This window comes from Dama dama, chromosome 4, assembly GCF_033118175.1.
Source record: "Dama dama isolate Ldn47 chromosome 4, ASM3311817v1, whole genome shotgun sequence".
NCBI classification, from domain to species: Eukaryota; Metazoa; Chordata; class Mammalia; order Artiodactyla; family Cervidae; genus Dama; species Dama dama.
The window spans coordinates 70,354,143-70,377,669 of record NC_083684.1 but is presented as its reverse complement, the minus strand read 5'-3'; the positions used below and the strand labels follow the sequence as shown (position 1 = coordinate 70,377,669).

Sequence of the window (23,527 nt, the reverse complement as noted above, 5' to 3'; positions counted from 1 at the left end):
CTGATACAGCCCCGGGCTGAGCAGGAACGTTGACTTGCACACGCGGAAACAATCGCTCTGAGACAAAACCAAGCGAGGGTTCCTACTAAGTTACAACCCCCTTCGAAACTCCAAGGCATTCGGTCTTCTCTGGCTGGCAACACCGAGATTCCCGAAGAGCTGTCCAACCGCAGGGCCTTCTGGGAAATGTAGTCCGGGGCCGGGGGGGGGGGCGGTCGCCCGAAGAATGCTGGGAAGAGGAAGCCGGACGATGATTGGACCCCGGCCGCAGCGGCTTCTGGGAGTGCAGTTCGGGGTCTCGCTCTAGTTAGGCAGGAACACGGCTTAGCAGCTCCTCAACCTTGGCCTTGTCTGACAGCCCAGAACCAAACCTTCCTCGGTGAGTTGTGCCTGTGGGCCATGACCTGTTCGTGCGACCTGCTTTGCATGTGAGGTGTGGGGCGGTCTGTGTGACGTGACGCGGTCACCCCAGTGACTGGGTGGGAAGAGGCAGGTGACCTGCAGCTGTGTGAATGGACGGGTGGGATTCTGCGACGCGGTGCGTGACTCTGCGACGCGGTGCGTGACTCTGCGAGGAGGGTGTTGTATGTGAGGTGTTTTTGTGGGTGACCACAGGTCTTAGAATGTGTAGCCTTGGGTTGTGTGTGACTCAACCTTCAGTCTTACTGTATCAGTGTGACCGGAGTTGTTCAGAGACAGTGTTGGATTTAAGATAATGACATGAATGAGGGTTTCTATTTGGTTGCCTGTGGGATTGTGATAGTAAAGCCTTCCTTGGTGGCTCAGACGTTAAAGAATCTGCCTGCAGTGCAGGAAACCAGGGTTCGACCCTGGGTCGGGAAGATCCCCTGGAGAAGGGAATAGCTGTCCATTCCAGGATTGATAGCTGTTTTCCAGTTTTCTTTCCCCATTTATAAATAGGGTACTAATTCCACATCTCTTATTACCCTGAAATTCTGCAGCAAAGCACAAACAACATAAAACATGATAGAGACATGACTCTTACAGAAACTCAGAATTATTACAGAGAAAAATTCAGAATCAGCCTACAATGTTCAAACATGAAGATGGGATTCAAAACAGTTCCTTATTATGGTGCAGCCCGTCTTGGCTTTGTCCCAAACATTACAGTTCGTCATTCATTTCCTTTTGCTGATTGGAATGTGGCTGCAGAAATTCAGGAGGCCTTGGGCTGCAGATTTAGTCTTACCATCCTGAAGCACGGATCTAAGGTATGCCTGACCTGCTCTGCCCACCCTCTGAGGAAGGACGCTTTCCCTCAGAAGTTCTCAAAGCTTCTCCAAGGCATCAGTTTTTCCCTGAACCAGACCCAGAACCCAGAGTTTCTATCCCTTAATATAGTATTGTTTTCATCTGGCCTCGTGGTTTCTGCATATCTTTTTACATCTTCAAGCTTTTGAATCATGAGGAAAACAATCCTTATTTGAAATAGTAGACTTTAAAATAGAAATAAAAAATTGGGAAGTACTAATTTAGAAGAAAATTATCTTGGGCTTAAAAAAAAACAAAAGACATGAGGTTATCTAAACACATCCCATTAAGTTCCTGAATTCTGCAGATAGAAACTCTTGCCAAATACTGGGACGGAAGCAGTTACTGTGGTAGGCAGAATATGACCCTGCAAAGATGTCCTAAGTCCCACGAATCTGTGGGTATGTTGTTACATGGCAAGAGGGAATTGAGTTGCAGATAGAACTAACGTTGTTACTCAGCTGACCTTAAGACAAGTTTTTGCTTCCCAGGTGGCTCAGTGGTCAAGAATCCGCCTGCAATGCAGGAGACACAGGTTTGATCCCTGGATGGAGATCCCCTGGAGAAGGAAATGGCAACCCACTCCAGTATTCTTGCCTGGGAAATCCCACGGACAGACGAGTCTGGCAGGCTATAGTCCATGGGGTTGCAAAAGAGTTGGACACAACTTAACGACCAAACAAGACATGTTTATTCTAGGTTGTCCAGATAAGCTCAATATAATCAGAAAGCTCCTTTAAAGGTAAAAGAGGGAGGCAGAAGAGACAGTGTCAGAATGATGCATCGTGAGAAAGACTCCCTAGGCTACTGCTAGCTATGAAGATGGTAAGGGGCCACACCAAGGAAGGTGGGCAGCCACCAGAATCTGAAAAGGCTAGGAAGTCGATTCGTCTAATGAGCCTCCAGAAGAGAACACAGCCCTGTCAGGACCTTGAATTTGGTCTGGGGAGACCTATTTCAGACTTTTGACTTTCAGGTAATAAATATGTGTTGTTTTAGGCCACCAAGTTTTGATCATTTGTTACAGCAGCAACAGGAAATAAATACGTCCCCATAAGCTAAGAAAAACAGGCCAGAATTTGGGTTCCCCTTCTGGAAGATCAGAAGCCAGAATTAAGTGACATCTCTGGATTACTGAGAAAAAAAAAACTGTAAGAACATTTCACCAAACAAAAATATAATTTGTGCAGGACATAGAAGGATTCAGAGAATACCAGCTATACAACATTTATTGAGATAAATACAATACTCAGTAAAATAGTCTAACCAAATTGCATCTGAAATAAAACCGTTACCTCAAGGCAGGAGAAAACAGTAATTAAAAAAGAAAACAAACAGTGGCTAGCAATGAATGTTACTTCGAATACTCTAAGTTTAAATGGAAATCATGAATGGCTCTGGTAATATAAGCATGTAAGCATCAAATAAGAGTAAAACCAAAAGCTTTGGACTGTGGGTTTTCATTAGGTTAGTGCAATGGAGAAAATGTTAAAGAATAGGCTGTGAAGGAGGGGAAAGAGAAAGGATGGTCTCTTCTTGGAGGAAAGTAGCAAAGAAAACTAATAGTGGGTTAGAAAGTATAATAGTGCTCTCATTCTGCCCAACAATGATGAAGAATGGGGAAATAATTACTATGCTAAGCATAGTGGGAAGTTTCAATTTAGCAAGAGAAATAAGGAAAGGAAAAGGCCAAGAAAACATAAATAGTACACACCAAGTAAAATGAAAGGAATATGATGGTTATTACACTAAATAAAAATATGAATTTCCTTATGGAAAAAAAAATTTGTAATTTTGAGTTATTTTTAAAATCCTTTTATTTTTTAATAACTAAAATGACAGAAGTTGAAAATAAATGGATGGACAAAAACATACCAGGTAAACAAGGTTATTAGTAGTATTACACAGAATGGAAACAAAATACCAAAAGGATTATACTAGGCCAAGGTTAGCAAACTTCTTATCTAGAGGGCCAGACAGGAAATAAAAAGATACTGTGGCCATAGATCTTGTTGCAACCACAATCACTGCTGTAGATAGCATATAAATGAGCATGTCTGTGTTCCAGTAAAACTTTATGTATAAAACAGGCAGCAGGCTAGATTTGGTCTGTTGATCCCTATACTTGGCAGAGTAGGACAGTGATGAAAGTATGATTCTTAAATAGGAATTAAGTTATATGTCTTTATAGGTCAAACAATTAAAAAGTAAAAAATCTCTGGAAATTCAAGACTGGCTAAAAAATTCAATTTTAGAAAATTCTAAACCAGAAAAATCTAATCTATACCAAATTATATTAGAATGTGGAGAACTTTTATCATTATAATCTACTGGCTTAAATAGAATCTTATATCTAAAAAAGAATATATATTCTTTTTCAGTATAATGGAACATATACAAAAATCAGTCCTGTACTTGGCCACAAAGAAAAATGTCTAACTCAAAAAAGTAGATACTTGCAGGCCACCTTTACCAATCATAATAAAGTAAAATTTGAAGTTGATCATTTAGAATGCTTTCAGCTGCAAGTTTACAAAATATTCGACTAAAAGTAACTTAAGCAATAAAGATTTATTTTTCTTATATAACAAAGCATCAAAGAGACAGTTCCAAATTAGCCCTGTAACTCTGTGTTGGTAGGGTTCTGGGTCAGCTTCTTTGAGGTCCTCTCTTTTCTGCTCTTGGTTCCAAGATGACTGCAGCAGCTCCAGGCATCAGGTTCTCAGAAAAAAATGTTTAAAAGCAAGAAATGAAAGAAGAGGGAGTCTTCCTAATATATCTGTCTCTTCTGAATAAGGAAGATCTTTCTCTGAAGACCCTATAGATCCTTAGAATATACTGGCCATACACTGGAACGGATGGGCCATCTTGAGCTGCAGAGGAGGCTGAAAGTTGGCATCTGACATCTTCAGATTCTAAGACAAGACACATGCTGCCAATAGAATGGGAATTGAATATGGCTGCTAGGTAGGCAACCAACCTGTTCTGTCTGTGACAAGTTATAAAAGATAATACAAACAAACAACCTGAAAATTAAGGAACAGTCTCCTAAACTTAATTATCCTTGGATCAGAGAGAAATAAAAAATGAGATTATTGTAGGATGTGTGCTTAGTTGCTCAGTCGTGTCCGACTCTTTGTGACCCTATGGACTGTTAGCACATCAGGCTCCTCTGTCCATGGGATTATCCCGACAAGAATACTGGAGCCAGTTGCCATTTCTTCTTCCAGGGGATCTTCCCGACTCAGGGATGGAACCTGAGTCTCGTGCAGCTCCTGCATTGGCAGGTGGATTCTTTACCACTGAGCCACCTAGGAAGCCTTAGGAGAGAAAGTAGGATAGCTACTTTCTGTATCATCATTTTCTGCCTTTGTTTTCTATTTATCATCAGGGTGTTTGGTATTCTCTTTTCTGGCTTCTTAAGTAGTACATTTAATATATTTGAGTTCTGTCTTTCAGATTTTCATGTTTGCATGCACTTAAAGGCATAAAAAATTCCCAAGTAGCTTCAGCCACAGCCCACATTTCTTGGCATGTCAAACTCTCCTCCTCATTGTCTTCATTACTATCAGTGGTAACTGCATGATTTAGTTTCTTGTTAACCCAGGAGTAATTTGGCATGTTTTGTTTTTGAATTTTCAAGAAAATTCACTTTTGGCTGTTGTTAAAATTATTACACTGTGGTGAGAAAATGTAACTTTGAAGTGTGTTAGAGACAAAATTTTCTCCAACCTTATATAATTTTTCTTCAATATGAATTTTATTCCTCAGGATAAAAGAAAGCTGTGAATAAAGGAATTCTCACTTGCATAACATCCTTCAAGTCTTTCTTCAAGATATAAAGAGTAAGTTGTGATTAGCCTAAGCTAATGGACTCTTCCCATTATTTCCATTCATATGATTGCTTGCTAACATAAATTCTCTGATGATTAATAAAGGATAAGTGCTGATGGAAGGCTTTTCTACATTTATTAAATTCACTTGTGTTTGTCTATTATGCATTCTCTGATGTTGAATGGTAGCTGAATCATGATTTAAAGTCCTCCGATGTTCCTTATATTCATAGGGCTTTTCCTCAGTATGAATTACCTGATGTTGAATCAGTTGTGAGCAGTGGCTGAAGGCTTTCCCACATTCCCTACATTCATATGGCTTTTCACCTGTATGAATTCTGTAATGTACAGTAAGATGAGAGACCCGTTTGAAAGCCCTACCACATACCTTACATTGGTAGGGTTTCTCTCCTGTGTGAATCCTCTGATGTTGCTTAAGCTGTGAGCTCACCCTAAAGGCCTTCCCACATGCCTTACATTCATAGGGTTTCTCACCAGTGTGAATTCTCTGATGTCGAATAAGAGTTGAGCCTTGATTAAAAGCCTTCCCACATTCTTTACATTCATAGAGTTTCTTGCCGGTGTGAATAGTCTGATGTTGAATCAGCTGAGAACGATGACTAAACGTTTTCCCACATTCCTTGCATGCATAGGGTTTTTCACCAGTATGAATTCTGTAATGCACTTTAAGATGTGAGATCCGATTGAAAGCCTTGCCACAGTCCTTACACTGATAGGGTTTCTCACCAGTATGAATTCGTTGATGTTCAATCAACTGTGAGCTTCGACTAAAGGCCTTTGCACAATCCTTACATTCATAAGGTTTCTCACCAGTATGAACTCGCTGATGTTGTATGAAATTTGAACCAGAATTGAAGGCCTTTCCACATTCCTTACATTCATACGGTTTTTTGCCAGAATGAATATTCTCATGTTGAATTAGTCGTGAACCATATTTAAAGGCCTTCCCACATTCCTTGCATTTGTAGGGTTTCTCATTAGTCTGAATCCCTTGATGATTAATAAAGAAGTCCTCTTGCCAGAAGTCTTTTGTACATTCATTATATCCATAGGGTTTTTCTCCGGTATGAATTTTCTGATAAAAAGTAAGGGGTGCTGGCTGGCCAAAAGTGGATATTTCTTCATTATTGATTATCATTTGACTCAGATGTCCATCTGGATTTTCCTCTTCCCTGTCAGAATGACTTCTGCATTCCCAATCATCTTGGAAACTTGAGCAATCAAGACCGTAACTTGTAAGGCTTTTCATTATCTTCCACGGGGGTGATTGTACTTCATAACTGTGCTGCTTTGGAGAGAATACTGTAGTATCATACCTGGACTTCAGTACTGAAAAAGAACAAAACAAGGAGGTGTTTGTTTTTTCCTTTTCCAGAAAAAGGAGCTTCTGTAGTAAACACTGGAAAGTTGAGACTCAAGATAATATCTGTATGCTCTTGAATGTGACTAAGAAATTAGAAAATGGACAAGTAGAACAGAGAAAGAGGAAATACCATAAATTGAGGTGAATGAGGTAATCAGAGAAATCATTAAGAGTCGTTCTAAAATGTTAACGTGGAGCAGAATCACTGCTGAATGAACCATGGTTTTAAAAAATGAATGTTTCTGTGAAACCCTAGAAAAGACAAATATGAGAGTAACAGAAAGCAAATCATTTGTTGCTTGTGGCTAGGGGGTATGAACGATTGTGTGGGAAGGAGCACAAGGGAACTTTTCAGGGTGATGAAAATTTACCTTGTCTGTGGTAGTGGTCATGTAAGTGTACACCTTTGTCAATAGTCATTAAAATATGCTTAAGATGCAGGCATTTAATTTACTATAAATTGTACCTCAATAAAGTGGATTTTTAAAAACAATAAAGAGGGTTGACTGGATACTTCTCTGGCCAGAGGAATGAGACGGTGCCTCTGCTTGAGGGGGTGTGGTGGCACAGCAGGGCTGTTTTCACACGCCCACCGGAAGCTGTGATGACAGAGCTGAGGCCTTCTGCTGTGGCGCTGTCTGTCTCTGATGTTTAGCTGAACACAACGGCTAGAGCTAATGTCAACTGGACCAGTCTCTCCTGGACTTCCCTGTTGCCTAAAAGTGACCTGGGAAAAAGGAGGGCCTTGTTCCTTGTTTGGAAGATTAGGCCCAAATTGAATGGAGGTGGCCTCTTCCAGAGCATATTCTTTGCTGGTTATTCAAACTGCAAGGAAGGGCTGAATGGTGTTGCTGAACTTGACTCATGTACCTGGTACATGATTTCTACCGCAGTGGCCTGTTTTACTGCAGTCATGGAAATCAGTCCCGTTTGGCTAATAAAGAATTGGTTGCTGCTTCATGCAGGGAACTATGGGGAAAGTAAATGGGTGCTTTTGAACGTGTTCATAAAGTATATGAGAAGGCCAAAGAGGACTTTATAGGGGGCATGTCTACTTCTTATGGTAGCATATCAGAGACCACTATTCATTTGTTTTTTGTGTGAAATTATTAGGCAAAAACTACTGGAGTAACAAATTACTTTGACAATACAGATGAAAAGTCTGTAAAAGAAGTATCAATTTTGTGGGAATGATGCTGCTGTCACCTCAAAAACTTGTACCACAACCACAGGGTAGGCATACACATGACGTTGTAATCACAAGACTATGCGAAAAGATCATACACCGTGTTTCGTTGTTCAAGAGGGAAGCGCTCTTTATGGGCCTCTGTACTGTGGTCTCACAGCTGTGGGAAGGCAGATTCTAAACACTGCCATCGTAATGACCACCTATGCATCCGTGGTCAGCAACATCTGGCTGCTATCGTACAAAGAAGGGCAACCAAAAGATTGCAGTGGGCCGTGGAATATTAAAGCCAGCCTGGTGGACAGAAGAAAATGAGTTTGGGATCATGTAACTATGCCCAAGTGGAAGTCTGGTTTTAGGAATTAAGGTGGTCACACATTATTGGTGTTTTGGGCAATGTGGGAAAAAACAAAAACGGAATAGCTGCCTCCAAGGATATGCCATTAAAAGCACGCCTCTCTCCAAACCGCTGCATATTCTGTCAAGACATCCGACAGTTTAGTTCTGTTGACTGATGACAGTCAGAGTACAGTGTTTATTCCATGAGCACTTTTGCACTCATCTGAATTAAGCCATCTCTAATCATATATTGTGAAATAACTTTACAAAGGTAGTACTGATTTTCTAACTTTTAGCTTCTCTTCTCCTTGTAAAGTTGGAAAATAGCAAAAATAATAGTGAGCTCCTCTGTATTATTTTTACATTTTCCTGACAAGATCTGGTACAGTTTTTTTATTTGGCATTAGTAGATGCTGTTTTTGACAACCGATGAGGTAATGTCTCAAAACCTTATGGATAGTCTTAGCAGGTTTTGTTCTGGTTGGTTTCCTCATATGAAATCTTAAAGGATCCCAAGTGGCCAAAACAATCTTGAAAAAGAAGAACAATGGAGGCCTCTCTCACTTGCGATTTCAAAACCTGTTAAAAGAGCTATAGTGATCAAAACTGTGGAACTACCATAAAGAAAAATATTTATCCAATGGAACACAATAGGGACAGCAGAAATAAACTCTTATACATATGGTCAAATGATCTTCAACAAGGGGGCCAAGACCACACAGTGAGGAAAAGACAGGCTCTTCAACAAATGGGGCTGAGGATGTTGGATATCCCCATGCAAAAGAAAGGAGGAGGACCCCAACCTTACATTAAATATAATAACTCAAATTGGATTAAAGACCTAAACCTAAGATATGAAGTTTGTAGAAGAAAACAAGGGAAAAGCTTCATGACACTGCATCTGACAGTGATTTTTTGGATATGGCACCAAAAGTGCAGGCGCCAGAAGTAAAACTGGACAGATGGGATTACATCAAACCTAAAAGCTTCTGTGCGTCAGAGGGAAAAATCAACAGGGTGAAAAGACAACGTACAGAACGGGACAAAACATCTACAAATAAGTATCTGCTAAAGGGTTACTATACAGACAATATAAAGAACTAAAACTCAACAAAAAAATAACCTGATTTTAAAATGAGCAAAGGACTTGAATAGACATTTCTCCAAAGAACACATACAGATGGCCAACAGGCATGAGATTCAATATTCAGAGTTTGGTATTAGGAAATCTATTCATGTAATCCATATTTTATACATTGAAAGAAAAAAACAATAAAATATGAAAAAGCAGATGCTTCTTTAAGTGAAGAAAACATCCCTATGTCATTCCTATGGCTGATATTATGCTTAATAAGTTACTAAAAATATTCCTGTTAAGGTCAAGAACAAGATTAGCATGTAAAACGCTTCTTAATACTGTTCTGGGGGTACTACATAATTAGCATCCTAGTCAGGCAAGACAAAAAACCTATAAGATAGAAAAATGTAAAAACATCTTTACAGATGCATTTGCAGATATATATATATATATAATATGTATTATATATATATAATCAAATGCTGGGAAAGCTCGAGAGAGTTACATAAAAAACTGTCATAAACAATGAGAAAATTCAATAAATTGGGTCAGCTACAAAATTCATCTGAAGATGTGACTAGCTTTCGTCATATTAGAAAATAACCAGTTGGAGCATAATATGGATGAATGCCGTATTAGTTCATATTATAGATTATGCCATTTCCAATAGCAATAAATATAAACTACCTAGGAATAAATGTAATAAGACATACAAAATCTTTATAAAGAAAATGTTAAAATCTTCATCAGGTATGATCATAAAGGAAAGGAAAAGCCTACTGTGTTCTTCAATAGGAGACTCCACGTGATAAAATCAGTTTTCTCTTAATCTATAAATTCACAGTGATTACAATAAGAAAAAAATGCATGATTTTTTTTTTTTTTTTGAAAGCAAACATTCTGATTCTAAGGTTTAGATAGAAACGTAAATGAGAATAGCCAGGAAAATTCTGAAAAACAAGAATGAAAAGGGACTAATACCAGATATATAAAACATTTAAATGCTTAATAAACTAAAACAGTAATGGTATAAACACATGGTTAGAGATTAATGGGCTACAACAGAAAGTCCAAAAATAGATTCAGATATGCAGATGATAAAGCAGATGACGAAGGTGGCTTTATACATTAGTGATGAAGAGATAAACTGATAAATGCTGTTTGAATAACTGGATAATCTGGAAGGTAACATGAAATCACATCTTACACTAGGAAAAATTCCACATGGATCATAAATATCATCGTAAATAAGCTAGAAAAAAAATCACAGGAGACTCCTAACCTGAAAGGGTGAAGTTCTCTTGAAATATGACACAAACCCATAGGACAAAGGAGTAAAGAAACAGGACCTCAGACACACACTCTGTCAAATGACAAAAGCAAAGATCTGTCCTCTGATGTTCTTGGTGTGGTAGGTAGAATAACAGCCTCCCCGAGACGTCCGTGTCCTCATTCCCAGACCCGAACATGTTAGGTTACAGGGCCGCACACGCCGCCTCTCCCCGTGCTCACCCCACAGCTGACCTCATGCCCAGGGGTCATGCTTGCTTCTCAGCCTCCCATTTAAAATTCTCTTATGGTACACTCTATGTTGCAGAAACCGTCTATGGACATGATTTGGTCCTGTGCTACACTGTGGCCTTGAGTCTCATCAGGAAGATTTTGCATGCACACACATGTGTACACACACACCCACACACACACGTACACCCCCTCGGGAACATCTGGCAATGTCTGGAGACATTTTTGGCTTCACAACTGAGGGGAGGCCAGGGAGGCTGCTAAACATACTGCCATGCATAAAATGACATCCCTGCTTCCCGCCCCCACTAGCTCCCCGACAAAGAATTATCCCACCCAAAATGTCAACACTGCTGAGGTTGAGAAACCCTCCATCCAGAGCAGGAACACCCCAGGCAAAGGACAGCCTCAAAACAGGGGACAAAGCCTCAAAACAGGAATAACACTTGATGTGCTGAAGCCAGCATGTCTGGACTCGCGTTGTCTGCTCGCGTGCCCCTACCGCAGAGCTGAGGTAGCTGGCAAAGCCTGAAATACGTCCTGTCTGGACCTTGAAAGAAGACATCTGCCAAACTCTATGTGAATGGAGCAGCAAGAGAGGCTGGTGTGGCTGTAACCGAGCAAGCAACATGGGGTGGTGCGAGATGAAATCAGAGTGGAGGCAGGCGACGGATTACAGAGGCACCTGAGGCCAACAGAAGTTGCTGGGATACTGAAAGCGTTCTATTCTGCACCGCCCACTAAGGCAGCCCCTGGCTACTCATGGCTACTCAGCATCTGAAGTGTGGCGTGGGCAGCTGTGACATGGGATTTTACTTTTCCTTTTAGTTAAAAGTTTCAGTTAAAAGCCACAGCACGTGTGGCTGATGGCTACAGTACAGACATAGAGCCTTCTAGGCCATGGGATAGATTTGGGCTTTTCTCTTGAGTGAGACAGGAAGCTGTGGGCAAGTTGTGAGCAGAGATGTAATACACCCTCGCTGAAGACTGAGAAGGCCTTCCCAGGTGGCACAGCGGTAAAGAATCCGCACAAGAGTGGACGCAGAGTGGGGGGAGGCGGCCACTGCACTTCCGAGTGGTGGGGGGAATGTGGGAGGTCGCAGTGTTGCTTGTTGGTGAGAAGTGGTTAAATTCTGGATATATTTTGAGGTAGAGCTAACAGGATCTGCTGACAGACTGAATACGTGTGTGAGATGGAAAAGTCAGGGATGCTTCAGCAGTTTTGGACTTAAGCAAGTCAGGTAGAGTCCCCTCGTACTGATGTGCAGAAGAAGCAGGGCGGGTGTATACTTGTCAGGGATGTCCCTTTGGGACGTAAGTTCAAGGTGTCTGGTGAACATCCAAGTGGAGCTGATAGGATACAGGTATCAAGTTCAAGGGAGAAGCTGAAGCTGAAGGCGGTAATTGGTGATAAAGAACTTGATCCGGTGGTGGGAACATTCTCTATCTGCACTGTCCAGTACAGTAGCCACTAGCCACAAAATAGCTACTGAACATCTGGAATGGGTCAAGTGCAACTGAGGTACTGGATTTTGAAATGGATATAATTGTAGGGAATTCCCTGGTGGCCCAGAGGTTAGGACTTCCGTGCTTTTACTGCCAAGGGCCTGGGTGCAATATCTAGTCGGGGCACGAAGATTCCACCAGCCTGGAGGCACAGCCCAAAAAAAGAAAAACGTATTTACTTATAGTGAGTTTAAATTTCCATGGCCACGTGTGGCCAGTGGCTCCTCCTCAGCCAGCAAGGTGGGAAGGGCGTGTATCGCGCGGCCCTGGAGGAGGTCCCGGGGAGCAGACGTGCAGAGCAGAGGCCCAGGGCTGAGCCCGGGGGCTCCAGCTTGTGCTGAAGGTGAGCTCCGCCTCAAAGTGCCCGCCGCCGCCTCAGCCCGCTGGGCAGTCAGCCACACTGCGTCCCCTCTCCCCACACACACCTCACTCACCTGGGCACAGGCCTCCTGTCGCCACTTCCTCCACCGTCCAGGGCTCTTTGCCTCGCTCCAGGAAGGAGATCACATCAGGTTTGGAAACGGCAAGACCTGGACGTAAGGAAAAAACATGCCACCCGGTTATGCTGCGGGGCCTAAAGAGTTCAGATCCAGGGTTAACAAGCAGGACAGGCACGAAGGGCCAGGGGAACAGGAGAGTCACATGAGGGTTGGGGCAGACGCAGCTTCAGGCCAAAGAGCTGCCCTTTAACCACTCAAAAGACCCTCGACATTGACAAGGAACCCATGTGGCCCGGGGTAACCTCCAAAGTAACAGACCACACCGCCTTACCCAGTGAGACCAGGTTGCTATAGGTCTCCAACATCACGTCTCTGTACAGATCCCTCTGAGTGGGTGCCAGCTGTTCCCATTCTTCTTGGGAGAAGACTATGGCCACATCCCTGAATAAGTCTGACCCCTGGAACAACAGGCAGGTATGCTATAAGCATATTTCACGGAAACATTTTCCCATGGGATGAGAGGCGATGGAGGAGGTCTCTGCAGGAATGGGGTGTCCTGGTGGAGAAGAAGGCTGGGGCTGGAGGCGCCTGACATGACAGGTGAAGGAAAAGATGAGCACAGGTAAAAGAGAGGTTCAAGTATTCTTGCACAAACCACAGCTCCTGTGCTCGGGTCCAGGGGGAAAATTAAACCCCGCCAAATCGAGTTTTTCCTGGTTAGGACAGTGTCATCGAGCATACTGCCTCCCCTGTGCTTGGTACATGATAAATTCTCCGTGTGAGGCCTGTCATCTGTACTTCTATGGAGTAACAGCAACAAAACCCAACAATTTTGGGGTAGTCTTTCCTCAAAATATTAAAAGAAATACTTAATATCTTGTGCATGCTCAGTCGTGTCTGACTCTCTGTGATCCCGTGGACTGTAGCCCCCCAGGCTCCTCTGTCCATGGACTTTTTCAGGCAAGAAAAACACTGTCCACGACTTTTTCAGGCATGGTTTGCCATTTCCTCCTCCAGGGGAATCTTCCTGACCCAGAGATGGAACCCGCTTCTCCTGCATTGGCAGCTGGATTCTTTACCACTGAGCCACCTGGGAAGCCAGGTGTTTTACCTTAGAAAATAGAATTTTCGTTTGTCAAGAACTGCTTGAAGACATAGGCTCATCATTATATGAAAACATATCACACAGATTTTTCCTATGGGAAAAATCTTGAATGATGATTACTTTTATTAGCTGCATAGTTGATTATCAAGTGAAATAACTGACTCAACCATTCTTTTATTTTGGATGCAGAGGTCTCCAAGGTCTTTCTGCTCTTTCAAAACTATGACTATCCAGATTTGGAACAATGCATCCGTCTAACTGGTGGTCTTCCAGTCCCAGCTCTGCACTGTGCTTGCTCTTAAGCTGAAGAAGCTGGTGGAGAATGACTGAGATTCCAGTGCTCTGTTCAGCCTCACACTGGACCTTAATGCAGGCATTTAATCCCCTAGATGCCCTGATAAACTTCAGTTACACACCCAGCTGTCAGTATAGGAGCTGGTGACCCCACACTGAAATTGAGCCCAACCGACACCAACTCCCCTGATTCTGTGTGTGGTCTCTCATCAGTGTTCATCTCCACTTCATCAAATCTCAGTTCTTTTAAGGGATGTTCTCATTTTATATAAGGAAATGGATTTCTTCTCCCTCTGGCCTCCCAGCAGAATACCAAGCCATCAGAAGACACAGAATGCTATACAGAATGAGTCCACGTGGGTACTGGTCAGCGTGGATGGGGCCAAGGGGGAGGGAACCTCAGAAGCAGATTCTTGGATGGAACCCAGGGGGGAAACTTCAGGATAAGGAAAACAAATATTTACATGAGTTGAAAACTCACGAGGGACATGACTGTCAGGATCTCACGGGCTGCTGCGTCCTCCTCTTGGTTTGTCTCTTGGGGAAGGGCAAAGTCCTGAGATGACAGACCTGAGCGGGGAAAGAGCAATCACATGAGAGGCCAGGCTTGCCTCCCAGCTCCCAGGAAGTGCACAGTGACAGTGCCCGCTCTGCTCCCCACTGCCCAGTTACAGGGCGCCTTCCCCAGCTCCACTTTGTTGCTGATGCGATCTGAGGGGGGGACGCATGGACCTGGGCCAGCGACTGAGAATTGGGTCCCTGCGACAAGGAAGACTGTCCTCAGGCCAGGGAGCACAGCCTGCCTGATCTGCTCGGTGAAGCCTTCCCAGAACCAAACCGTCTAATACTCTCATGCCCATACTGTAACACCCTCAGAGGTCTCCCTGGCTCTGAAACTAACTTTCTAATTCATAATGAACCCTACAGCCCTACCTAAGGTCTGGCAGGCACCATTTTGCAGACCCTGCCTTGAGTCAACACATGTTTGCAGTGGGCAAATTAGATGGGGCAGGCCCAGTACTCCATAAATAAGCCTCTGCACAGAGATGTAAGTGAGCGAAGCTTTGGGCACAGTATTTGCTGAAAAACGGAATCAAGATTGGTACATAACAGTTCACAAGTAGGCGAGTGGTTGAATTATATGGATGTCAAGCAACTATCAAAAGTCATGTGGGACAACATCAACCGACAAGTATGTTCGCAACTGGATCTCTTCTACAACAAGGTAACATTCAGCAACAGAAGTCAAACCCACCCACCTACTGACAGGCAGGCTAGCACCGTCCAAAAAAAACTAAACTAAACTGGAATGGAAAACATCCAAGTATTAAGAATGATGCCATTTAACCACTTCCTGAGTTCACCAGTAAAATAGTATTTTATAAAAGAGCTTAGGACATTGCCCAACATGTAACAAATACTTCATTCTTAATATGTAAACGGAATAATAATTTTGTTTAGTCGCTAAGTAGTGTACGACTCTTGCGACCCATGGACTGTAACCCACCAGGCCCCTCTGTCCTTGGGATTCTCCAGGCAAGAATACTGGAGTGGGTTGCCATTTCCTTCTCCAGGGGAATCTTCCCCAACCAGGATCGAACCTGTGTCTCCCGCACTGCAGGTGAATTCTTTACCACTGAGCTATCCGGGAAGCCCACTGTTCCTTAATATCACGTAGAAGGCCGTTTTCCTTATGACAACTTTCTTTAAAGCATTATTTGTATTCGCTGTAACTATTTCATTACAGGGGTGGCCCGTGACTTACTCAGCCATCTTCCCATGAATGTATCATGATAGTGAAAGTCGCTCAGTTGTGTCCAACTCTTTGGGACCTAGTCCATGGGATTCTCCAGCCCAGAATACTGGAAGGGGTTGCCTTTCCCTCCTCTGGGGATCTTCCCAACCCAGAGGTCGAACCCAGGTCTCCCGCATTGCAGGCGGATTCTTTACCAGCTGAGCCACAAGGGAAGCCCCAATGGTTGGACAAATTTTGAACAAGAATATAATATGTTTCTAAGTCGCTGCTTGTAAACTAGAGGTTCCAAATTTTCAGGGGTCTTCCAACTCTGTGAGTCTTATGAGACAAGACTTCACCCCAGATTTTTAAAAGGATGCATAAGAAAAATGCAAAAACATCCATAAGCAAGCAGTTTCTGGGGGCCGCGACCCCCAACAGGCACACCCACCTAAGGGGTCCATGGACCCGGGCCATGAGCCCTGGCGGCAACAGGCGGCGACAGCAGGGCGCGCCGCGGGGGCCGATGGGGAGTGTAGTCCGGAGCCCGGAAAGCCGCAGACGGACAGCGAAACGAGACGTTCCGGTTCTTTCCAGGCCCGTGACCCGCCCGGCCGCGGCGCCCAGTCCGGCGCAGACCCCGGGGCTCCTGGTAAGCTCCGGAGCCCCTCACCTGCCAACTCCTCTGGTCCAGGTGCCCCGCGGCCGCGCCCCCAGCAGCCCCGGGTGGGCTTCCTCGTCCGTACCAGTGGACTCAGGAGCCGGAAGATGGCGCAGACGCACAAAGCGCTGCCGATGCGGGGTCGCGGTTGGACAGGCGCCGCAGTGTCTTCTGGGAAACGTAGTCTCCGGTCCTCAAGGCTGGACCCAAGGAGCAAGACTGCGTCTCGCGATGCTTCGAGTGGGCGGGGCTCCTGCGTAAATCGGTGCGTGGGAAACCGTCTGGGATACGAATGTGCCTTGTGGGTTTCGTGGGTCGCCGGGTGAGTGCCTTGTCGTCCGGCGCGCTCTCCTCGCGTGGCTGTCTCCCTGATGCAGGTGAGTGTGGGCGTGGCCGTACCCGGGTGAGCTGTGTTCGGTTCTGACCCGGTCGTTGAGTGTGTGACTGAGACCGTTAAACGCCGGGTATATGTTTGTGTGTGTAAAATCGGTATGTGGAAAAAATCCCATTATTAAATCACCGTCGCCGTGGAACAGCCGTTTTACTGGAAGACTTGGAGGGAGGAAAAAGCCCGAGAGTTCGTTTGGTAACTAATTTTATTTATTTATTTAGTAACTAATTTTATTTATTTGTTTTTTTGGTAACTAATTTTAAAACGTTGTTGTGTCGCTCAGTCGTGTTCGACTCTTTGCGACCCCAAAGACTCCAGGCTTCCCAGTCCTTCAGTATCTCTCGGACTTTGCTCAAATCCTGTCCATCGAGTCAAAGATGCCATCCGACCATCTTGTCCAATGTCGTCGCCTGTCCTGTCCTCAATCTTTCCCAGCCTCCGGGTCTGTTCCAGTGAATCGGCTCTACACATCAGGTGGCCAAAGTATTGGCCAGGAGGCTCAGTGGTAAAGAATGGGCCTGCCGTACAGGAGACGCAGATTCGATCCCTGTGTCGAGGAGATCCCCTGGAGAAGGAAATGGCAACCTGCTCAAGTATTCTTGCCTGGAGAATCCCATGGATGGAGAAACTTGGTGGGCTATACTCCATGTGGTCGCAGAGAGTCCGACACGACTTAGGGACTAAACAATTTTAAAACATTATGTCAAAAAAAGGCTGAAATACTTGCAGATTATGAAGGAAAATACAGAATCAGCAAAAAGGTTTTGAAGGAGATGTCAAAGAGTTTTCTGTTATGAGATGACATTTCTCGGCTAAGACCTCTAGCTACAGGTAGTTCAACTTTGGGTTTGTGAAAGCGTGAGAAGCCCTGAACTTTGCCCATCCCCGGACAGCGTGTTCTGATATGGTGGGAAGTCCAATGTTCTGGATCTGCTCAGACCCTGTTAAACCTGGCCTGTGAATGAGGAAAACATTTCGGTCCAGGGTGATACAATTGTCCCCGAGTCAGACCCAGTCCAGCGCCCTTGCCTCTTGAGTTGTCTTACAACACGTTCTCTTGCATCTGCCTTCTTGAAACGTTTTTCCTAAGATCTGTGCATATTCACGTTGTTGCACATCTGAAGAATGCTTTTCTCTAAGTTAATTTCAAAATGTAATTTAAACCCAATAAAAATACCAGTACTGTTTCTCCATTGGAAATAGACAAGTTGATACTAAAGCTCAAAGTAAAAAGCAAACTTGCAAGAATGGCTAAGAATATTCTGAGAAAGGAAAGCTATAATGTATGCTAAAATGACCAGATATTAAACATTCTAAAAAGGGTCTATAATTGTAACTACTGTGTGGTATCGGCTCATTAATTGTTAGGTGGGAGAGACTAGAGGGTCCAAAAATATCAAGTGCAGAGGGAAGTCTACTGTGTGTAAATGTGGCAAATCATTGGGATAAAAATGGATTTTTTTTAATAAGCTTGTGGAATAACTGAATAGTCAGTTGGGAAAAAATAAAATTATATTAATAGCTCACATAATGCAAAAGAATAAACTCCAAATTGACTTGAGTTCTAATTTAAACCATACAAATAGCAGACATGTACAGAGGTGAATTCCATTATGACGTGAATGTGTGGAAAGACTTTCTGACTTAAATATCCAGATGTAATAAAAGACCACTGCACTTGAGAACATAAAACTAAAGCACTTATGTAAAGCAAAATACACCATAAGCAAAGGCGAAACACAAATGACAAAATTTTTACAACTTTATGAATCTCAGATAAGGAGCTAACATTCCTGATAAGTAAAAACCAAAAGCCAAAAAATACAGCCTCTGCATTCAATTTAGTAGATTGTTTTTCACAATAGCTTTGGTATCGTGATTTGGAAACTATTTCATGTGCATTATTGTTGTTGCTCAGTTGCCAAGTCATGTCTGACTTTGTGACCCCGTGGACTGCAGCACGCCAGGCTTCCCTGTCCTTCACTGTCTCCCGGAGCTTGCTCAAACTCATGTCCGTGAGTCGGTGATGCCATCCAACCATCTCATCCTCTGTCGTCCCCTTCTCCTCCTGCTCTCCATAGTTCCCAGCATTGGCGTTTTTAGAACTGAGCAACTGAATAAAGGCATTGATTTGTTGGTGGCCAGTGTTTACTGTGGGAAAAGAGAGATATAAATAAAGGATAATAGAAGATAAAGAACCACCCCATGATGTGGAGTTGGTGTGAACTCATGATTAAAAATATGTTTGTGCAGCTCACTGAGATGAGTGTTAACACCCATAGTGATGGCATGCTAAGATCAGGTACTCGTGATAAGATGTGGTGGAAATGGCACTTGACCTTTATGATCTCCCCCCTGAAAACACAGAGCCTCATTTTAATGACAGCATGGCAGACAAATGGCAGTCCTTGGACATTCGACAAAATATCTGCCCTGAACTCCACAAAAGTGGAGTGACGGTCATTGTAAACAAGGAAAGTCTGAGAAACCATCACAACTAAAAGGAGCCTATTGAAACACAGCTACTAAAAATAACGTATCCTGAGTGAGATCCTGGAAAAACCAAAGGACATTAGATAAAAAGTGGGAAAGATAAAGTGTGGACTTTAACAATAATGCATCAGTGTTGGTTCATTAATTGTTAAATTAACCAAAACTGGGTGCAGAGTGTGTGGGAACCTTCTGTACTCTCTTTGCAGTTTTTTCTGTAAATTAAAAACTTCTAAAATAAAAGTTCATTTGAATTAGTCTTTTTTTTTTTAAGTGTGTGTTTGTATAATTTTCTTCTCTATTTGGTGAAGGAGTGTGGAAGCAATGATGCCTCAGTAGCAACAAGCAGACCTTGGTCTCTAAGTACCATTCTCTAATGAAAAGGAACCAAAGCTTACTGGGGTGATGTCTGATTCCAGGATGATGGCAGGGAAAAGACAAAATGAGAATGTAGTATATACTTAGGCCCAAAAGTAGGGGGTGTGCACAAATATCCCAGAGGAGCCCCTGCCCACAGTGCAGTGGTGTAAGAGCACAAAACTTGCATCCCACTTTATATGCAAATAGAAAACTAGATAATATGCAGGAAACAAGTCTTTTCAGATATTGGACACCTGGTAGTGTCAGACTTTGGTCCCTGAGAGAGGGGAGAATAAATGACTTCCTCCTGCAGCAACGGCTCTCTCTCTGGAGGCATATTGCAGACAATACAGGAAGGAGGGATGCAAGCAGAGCACACCAGATTTCCTAAAGTGAGACAGCAGAGCTGGGGAAACTCAAGCAACTGGAATTAGCTGAGTGGAGTGTGGAAGAGGAAGGAAGGGATGGGAGGGAGGTACTCAGAGAAAGAGCTCCAGAAATATGCACAGGAGTCTCTGTGCATGTATCTATTTAAAGGGAAATTCTAGAATGTGCAAAACTGTAGGGACAGAAAGATCAGTGGTTGCTCTGGCCCACAGGTTCAGGGAAAGTTGGAAAAGGAATGGAAGGGGAGTTTGGGGGATGATGGAAATCTTGCATATCTTGATTGAGGTGGTGATCACATGGATGTAGATATTTGTCAAAGCTCTTTGAAGTGTATTCTCCAGGATTCAGTTTGAGGAGGGCTTTTGTGGGCGTAACTGGGACAATCTGAGCGTCAGTATAATTAGAGTAACAGTATAAATCAACATATTTCATATATTCATACTAAAATAAATGTGACTGAATGAGAAGAGAAAGAACTTACAGAATTCCGACTAGTAAATATAGAAGGAATGATAGAGGTATCTTTCAGCCATCGTGGACGTAATTGATTCCAGCAGAAATACTGATTCTAAAGCTGTTGCTGAAGATTGATAATGAACAGGATGTCTTTGTAGTCTCAAATGTATCTCCTCACAGATAACTGGCTACAAAAGCAAAAATGGTCACTTTAGAGTGATCACCACTAATCAGATGCTTCGAATTTGCAACTGTCTTCTGGACTATAGGTTCTCAAGGTGGGAAATTCAGTCTTGCTGTGCTCAGTCACTTGTTGGTTAATAAGTAGCCAGATCTTGTCTCTAAGATTTTGATGTTTTGTTCATAATGAACTTTTTACATTGATCTTTATTTTTAGAAACATTTCATCGATGTATCATGTGTTTTGGTTTCTGGTTTGGTTTTGTTTTTTGGTGCCCCCTTAAATGTTGTGTATGAAGGAGTGCTTCACTCCCAGAGCTCTAGTTCCGACCTTTAATTGAGGAGGGGGCGGGGCAGAGGAGGAATGAGAGCAGATGCACTGCTGGAGCTGATGAAATTCTGCCCTTTTCTCAGGGTCTGCTCCCTTCGGTTCTTCAGTGGTTAAGGTGTCCCCATGGATTGTAGCCCCCCAGTCTCTCTCCATGGGATTCTCCAGGCAAGAACACTGGAGTGGATCAGCATTTCCTTCCCTGGGGAATATTCCTGACCCGGGGATTGAACCTGAGTCTCCCACACTGCGGACAGGTTCTGTAGTGTCTGAGCCGCCAGGGAAGCTCTTCTTCTTTGGAGGTATTTCAGTATATTCCCAGGGTTGTGTAACTGTCAGCACAATCTAAACTTGAAACATTTTCATCACCACAGGAAGAAAGCCTGATGTCAGTGCTCATTCTTCATGTCCTCCCCTCAGCCCAAACAACCACTGAGTTACTTTCTCTGAAGTTTTTGCCTATTCCAGATATTTCTTGTCAAATGGGCTCATACAATACGTAGTCTTTTGTGACTGGCTTTTCACATAATGTAATGTTTTCAAGGCCCATCCTTGGAGCTTGGTATCAGCACATCATTCCTTCTATTAGTTGATGACTGAATGATTGGGCATTTGGGTGGTTTTCACTCTGGCCATCGTGAATAATGCTGTTATGGACCATTTGTGTACTAGTTTTTGCATGGATGCGTGTTTTCATTTTTCTTAGGTATATATACATCCATGACTGCAATTGCTGGGTCATGTAGTAACTCTAGCTGTTTGAGAAATGTCTGGAATGTTTCTCCAAGGCAGCGACTTCATTTAAATTCCCACTGGCAATGTATGTGGGTTCAGTGTCTCCACATCCTCACCAACACTTTGTTGTCTGACTTTTTGATTCTAGCCATTTTTGTGGGTGGGAAATGGCAAGTCATTATGGTTTGATTTACATTTCCCTAAGGACTGATGATTTGAGCATCTCTTCAAGTGCTTTTGGACTTGCCATTCATATTCTTTGGAGAGAGGTCTCCTTATCCTTTGCCCGTTTTAGAATTGTGTTCAGGTGCAAAAGCAGTTTATTGGAGGAAGAGAAGCATCTTCAGCAAATGACGCTGGGCTGGCACCATCGGACATGCACCGCAACAAAAGAACTTCAGCCTCACACCTGTTATAAAATTTAACTCAAAATAGAGTACAGACTTAAATTAGCTCCAGTATCAATCCATGAAAAAAATAAATATATCTTCACTGTGACAATGAGAGCAAAGTAAATGGGTCCTTTTGTCTCGGATTCTGTACTCTTAATACTCAAGATCATGTACTTAGATTACTCCATTAAATTTAATATGCTAGGCAGACATCTGTTTGCTGATTATTGATTTGAAAATGATAAATTTGTCTTTTGTGCAGGTCACAGTAAATTTTGATGCAAGCTTTGTAGAGGGTTCTGCCAACAGAAGCTTAAAAGGTAATGGTTGAAAACAAAAAATGTTATCACCTATCTTCTTCAGGGTAAAGATGCCCATACATCTTTATGGGCATTCAAGATTCTTCATACATCTGTGAAATGTGGAAAAGGCTGCAAAAACCTGCACATTTACTGATATGTCTTAATTTGCATGTTTGCACTGTTTCAGAAAGTCAGAGGTTAGGTACAGTTGGAATTTCAACATTAAAACACTAAACCAACTAGTTTTTGTGGATTGTGTTCCTTTTACTTTTTTATATATAGGAACAGTTTTCCAGTAGTGCAATCTTAATGTAGCTGTAGCAGATCAATTCCGCCTTTAACAAAAACAAAACCCCAGAAATACAGGTTGCTGCAGTATCACACAAGTAGTTTTATAAGTTGTATAATATCAAACGTATTTCTCTACTTTTAACCATGTTGTTTATATTCAACATGTTATTACTATATACAGTGTTTCAATATCTTTGTAAATATAACATTTGCATTTTTTACATTTCCTCCATATAAACATTTCCAGCTTTTTGTCGTTGTTCCCTTTGATGAGAAGTTAATCTGAAGCTCCACATCCTATAACGCAATTTCAGAGAAGGTGAGGCATGAATGTGAGGACTAGAGGTAGGAGTTGATTAAACATTTTCAGACACATACTGAATAGGAACAAGAGGGTGTAAAATGAACGAAGTGCCGAAAGAATAGCCTTGTGCTCTGCTTTTCTTTATAACGTGTATCAATTCCCAGTATTTATCAGTATTTTTTTTTTCTCCTATTAAATTTCTCCCACACTGGAACCTCAGCTCCGCGGATGGGGATTTTGGCACGTTCCTAGGTGCGTCCCCAGCGCCTACAACAGCGCTTGGCGAACTGTGCTTTCCTTGGTCGCTCAGTCCTGTCAGACTCTAGCCCGCTAGGCTCCTCTGTCCATGGGATTCTCCAGGGAACAACACTGGAGTGGGTTGCCACGTCCTCCTCCAGGGGACCTTCCGGACCCAGGGATGGAACCCAGGTCTCCCGCGTCGGCAGGCGGATTCTTGACCACTGAGCCATGTGGGAAGCCCTGCTTGGCACACGGTAGGCCCTCAGTAAGTGGCAAATGAAAGGATCGAGAGGATAGAGGGAATACAGGAGAAGCCC

General features: G+C 43.0%; 1 protein-coding gene and 1 long non-coding RNA gene across 5 annotated transcripts; one reads left to right on the top strand and one right to left on the bottom strand.

The window, feature by feature from the left end:
• Positions 1 to 271: 271 nt before the first annotated feature.
• Positions 272 to 6,442, top strand: LOC133054961 (uncharacterized). The gene is made up of 3 exons (XR_009692545.1): positions 272 to 379; positions 5,044 to 5,117; positions 6,306 to 6,442. It is a non-coding gene; the product is annotated as an uncharacterized LOC133054961 (long non-coding RNA).
• Positions 3,829 to 16,484, bottom strand: ZNF582 (zinc finger protein 582). 4 transcript variants are annotated; one of them, XM_061140388.1, is made up of 5 exons: positions 16,367 to 16,484; positions 14,423 to 14,528; positions 12,891 to 13,017; positions 12,554 to 12,649; positions 3,829 to 6,455 (listed from the first exon to the last, which is right to left on the bottom strand). In XM_061140388.1, the coding sequence occupies exons 3-5, from the start codon at positions 12,922 to 12,924 to the stop codon at positions 5,134 to 5,136; spliced, it is 1,452 nt and encodes a 483-aa protein (XP_060996371.1). In that variant the 5' UTR covers positions 12,925 to 13,017; positions 14,423 to 14,528; positions 16,367 to 16,484; the 3' UTR covers positions 3,829 to 5,133. The 4 variants fall into 4 exon arrangements, with proteins under 4 accessions (XP_060996371.1, XP_060996369.1, XP_060996368.1 ...); XM_061140386.1 differs by having other exon boundaries at positions 14,440 to 14,528; XM_061140385.1 differs by having other exon boundaries at positions 14,440 to 14,528; positions 16,145 to 16,465.
• Between the last annotated feature and the right edge of the window lie 7,043 nt (positions 16,485 to 23,527).

Bases quoted from the DNA above. Each gene is read 5' to 3' on its own strand.
- ZNF582 (XM_061140385.1), bottom strand. The intron at 13,018-14,439 runs GTGAGTTTTCAA...CTGTTGTTCCAG, and splicing joins TCCTGACAGTCATGTCCCTC to GGGTCAGACTTATTCAGGGA. The intron at 6,456-12,553 runs GTGAGTGAGGTG...GTTCTTTTTCAG, and splicing joins GACAGGAGGCCTGTGCCCAG to TACTGAAGTCCAGGTATGAT.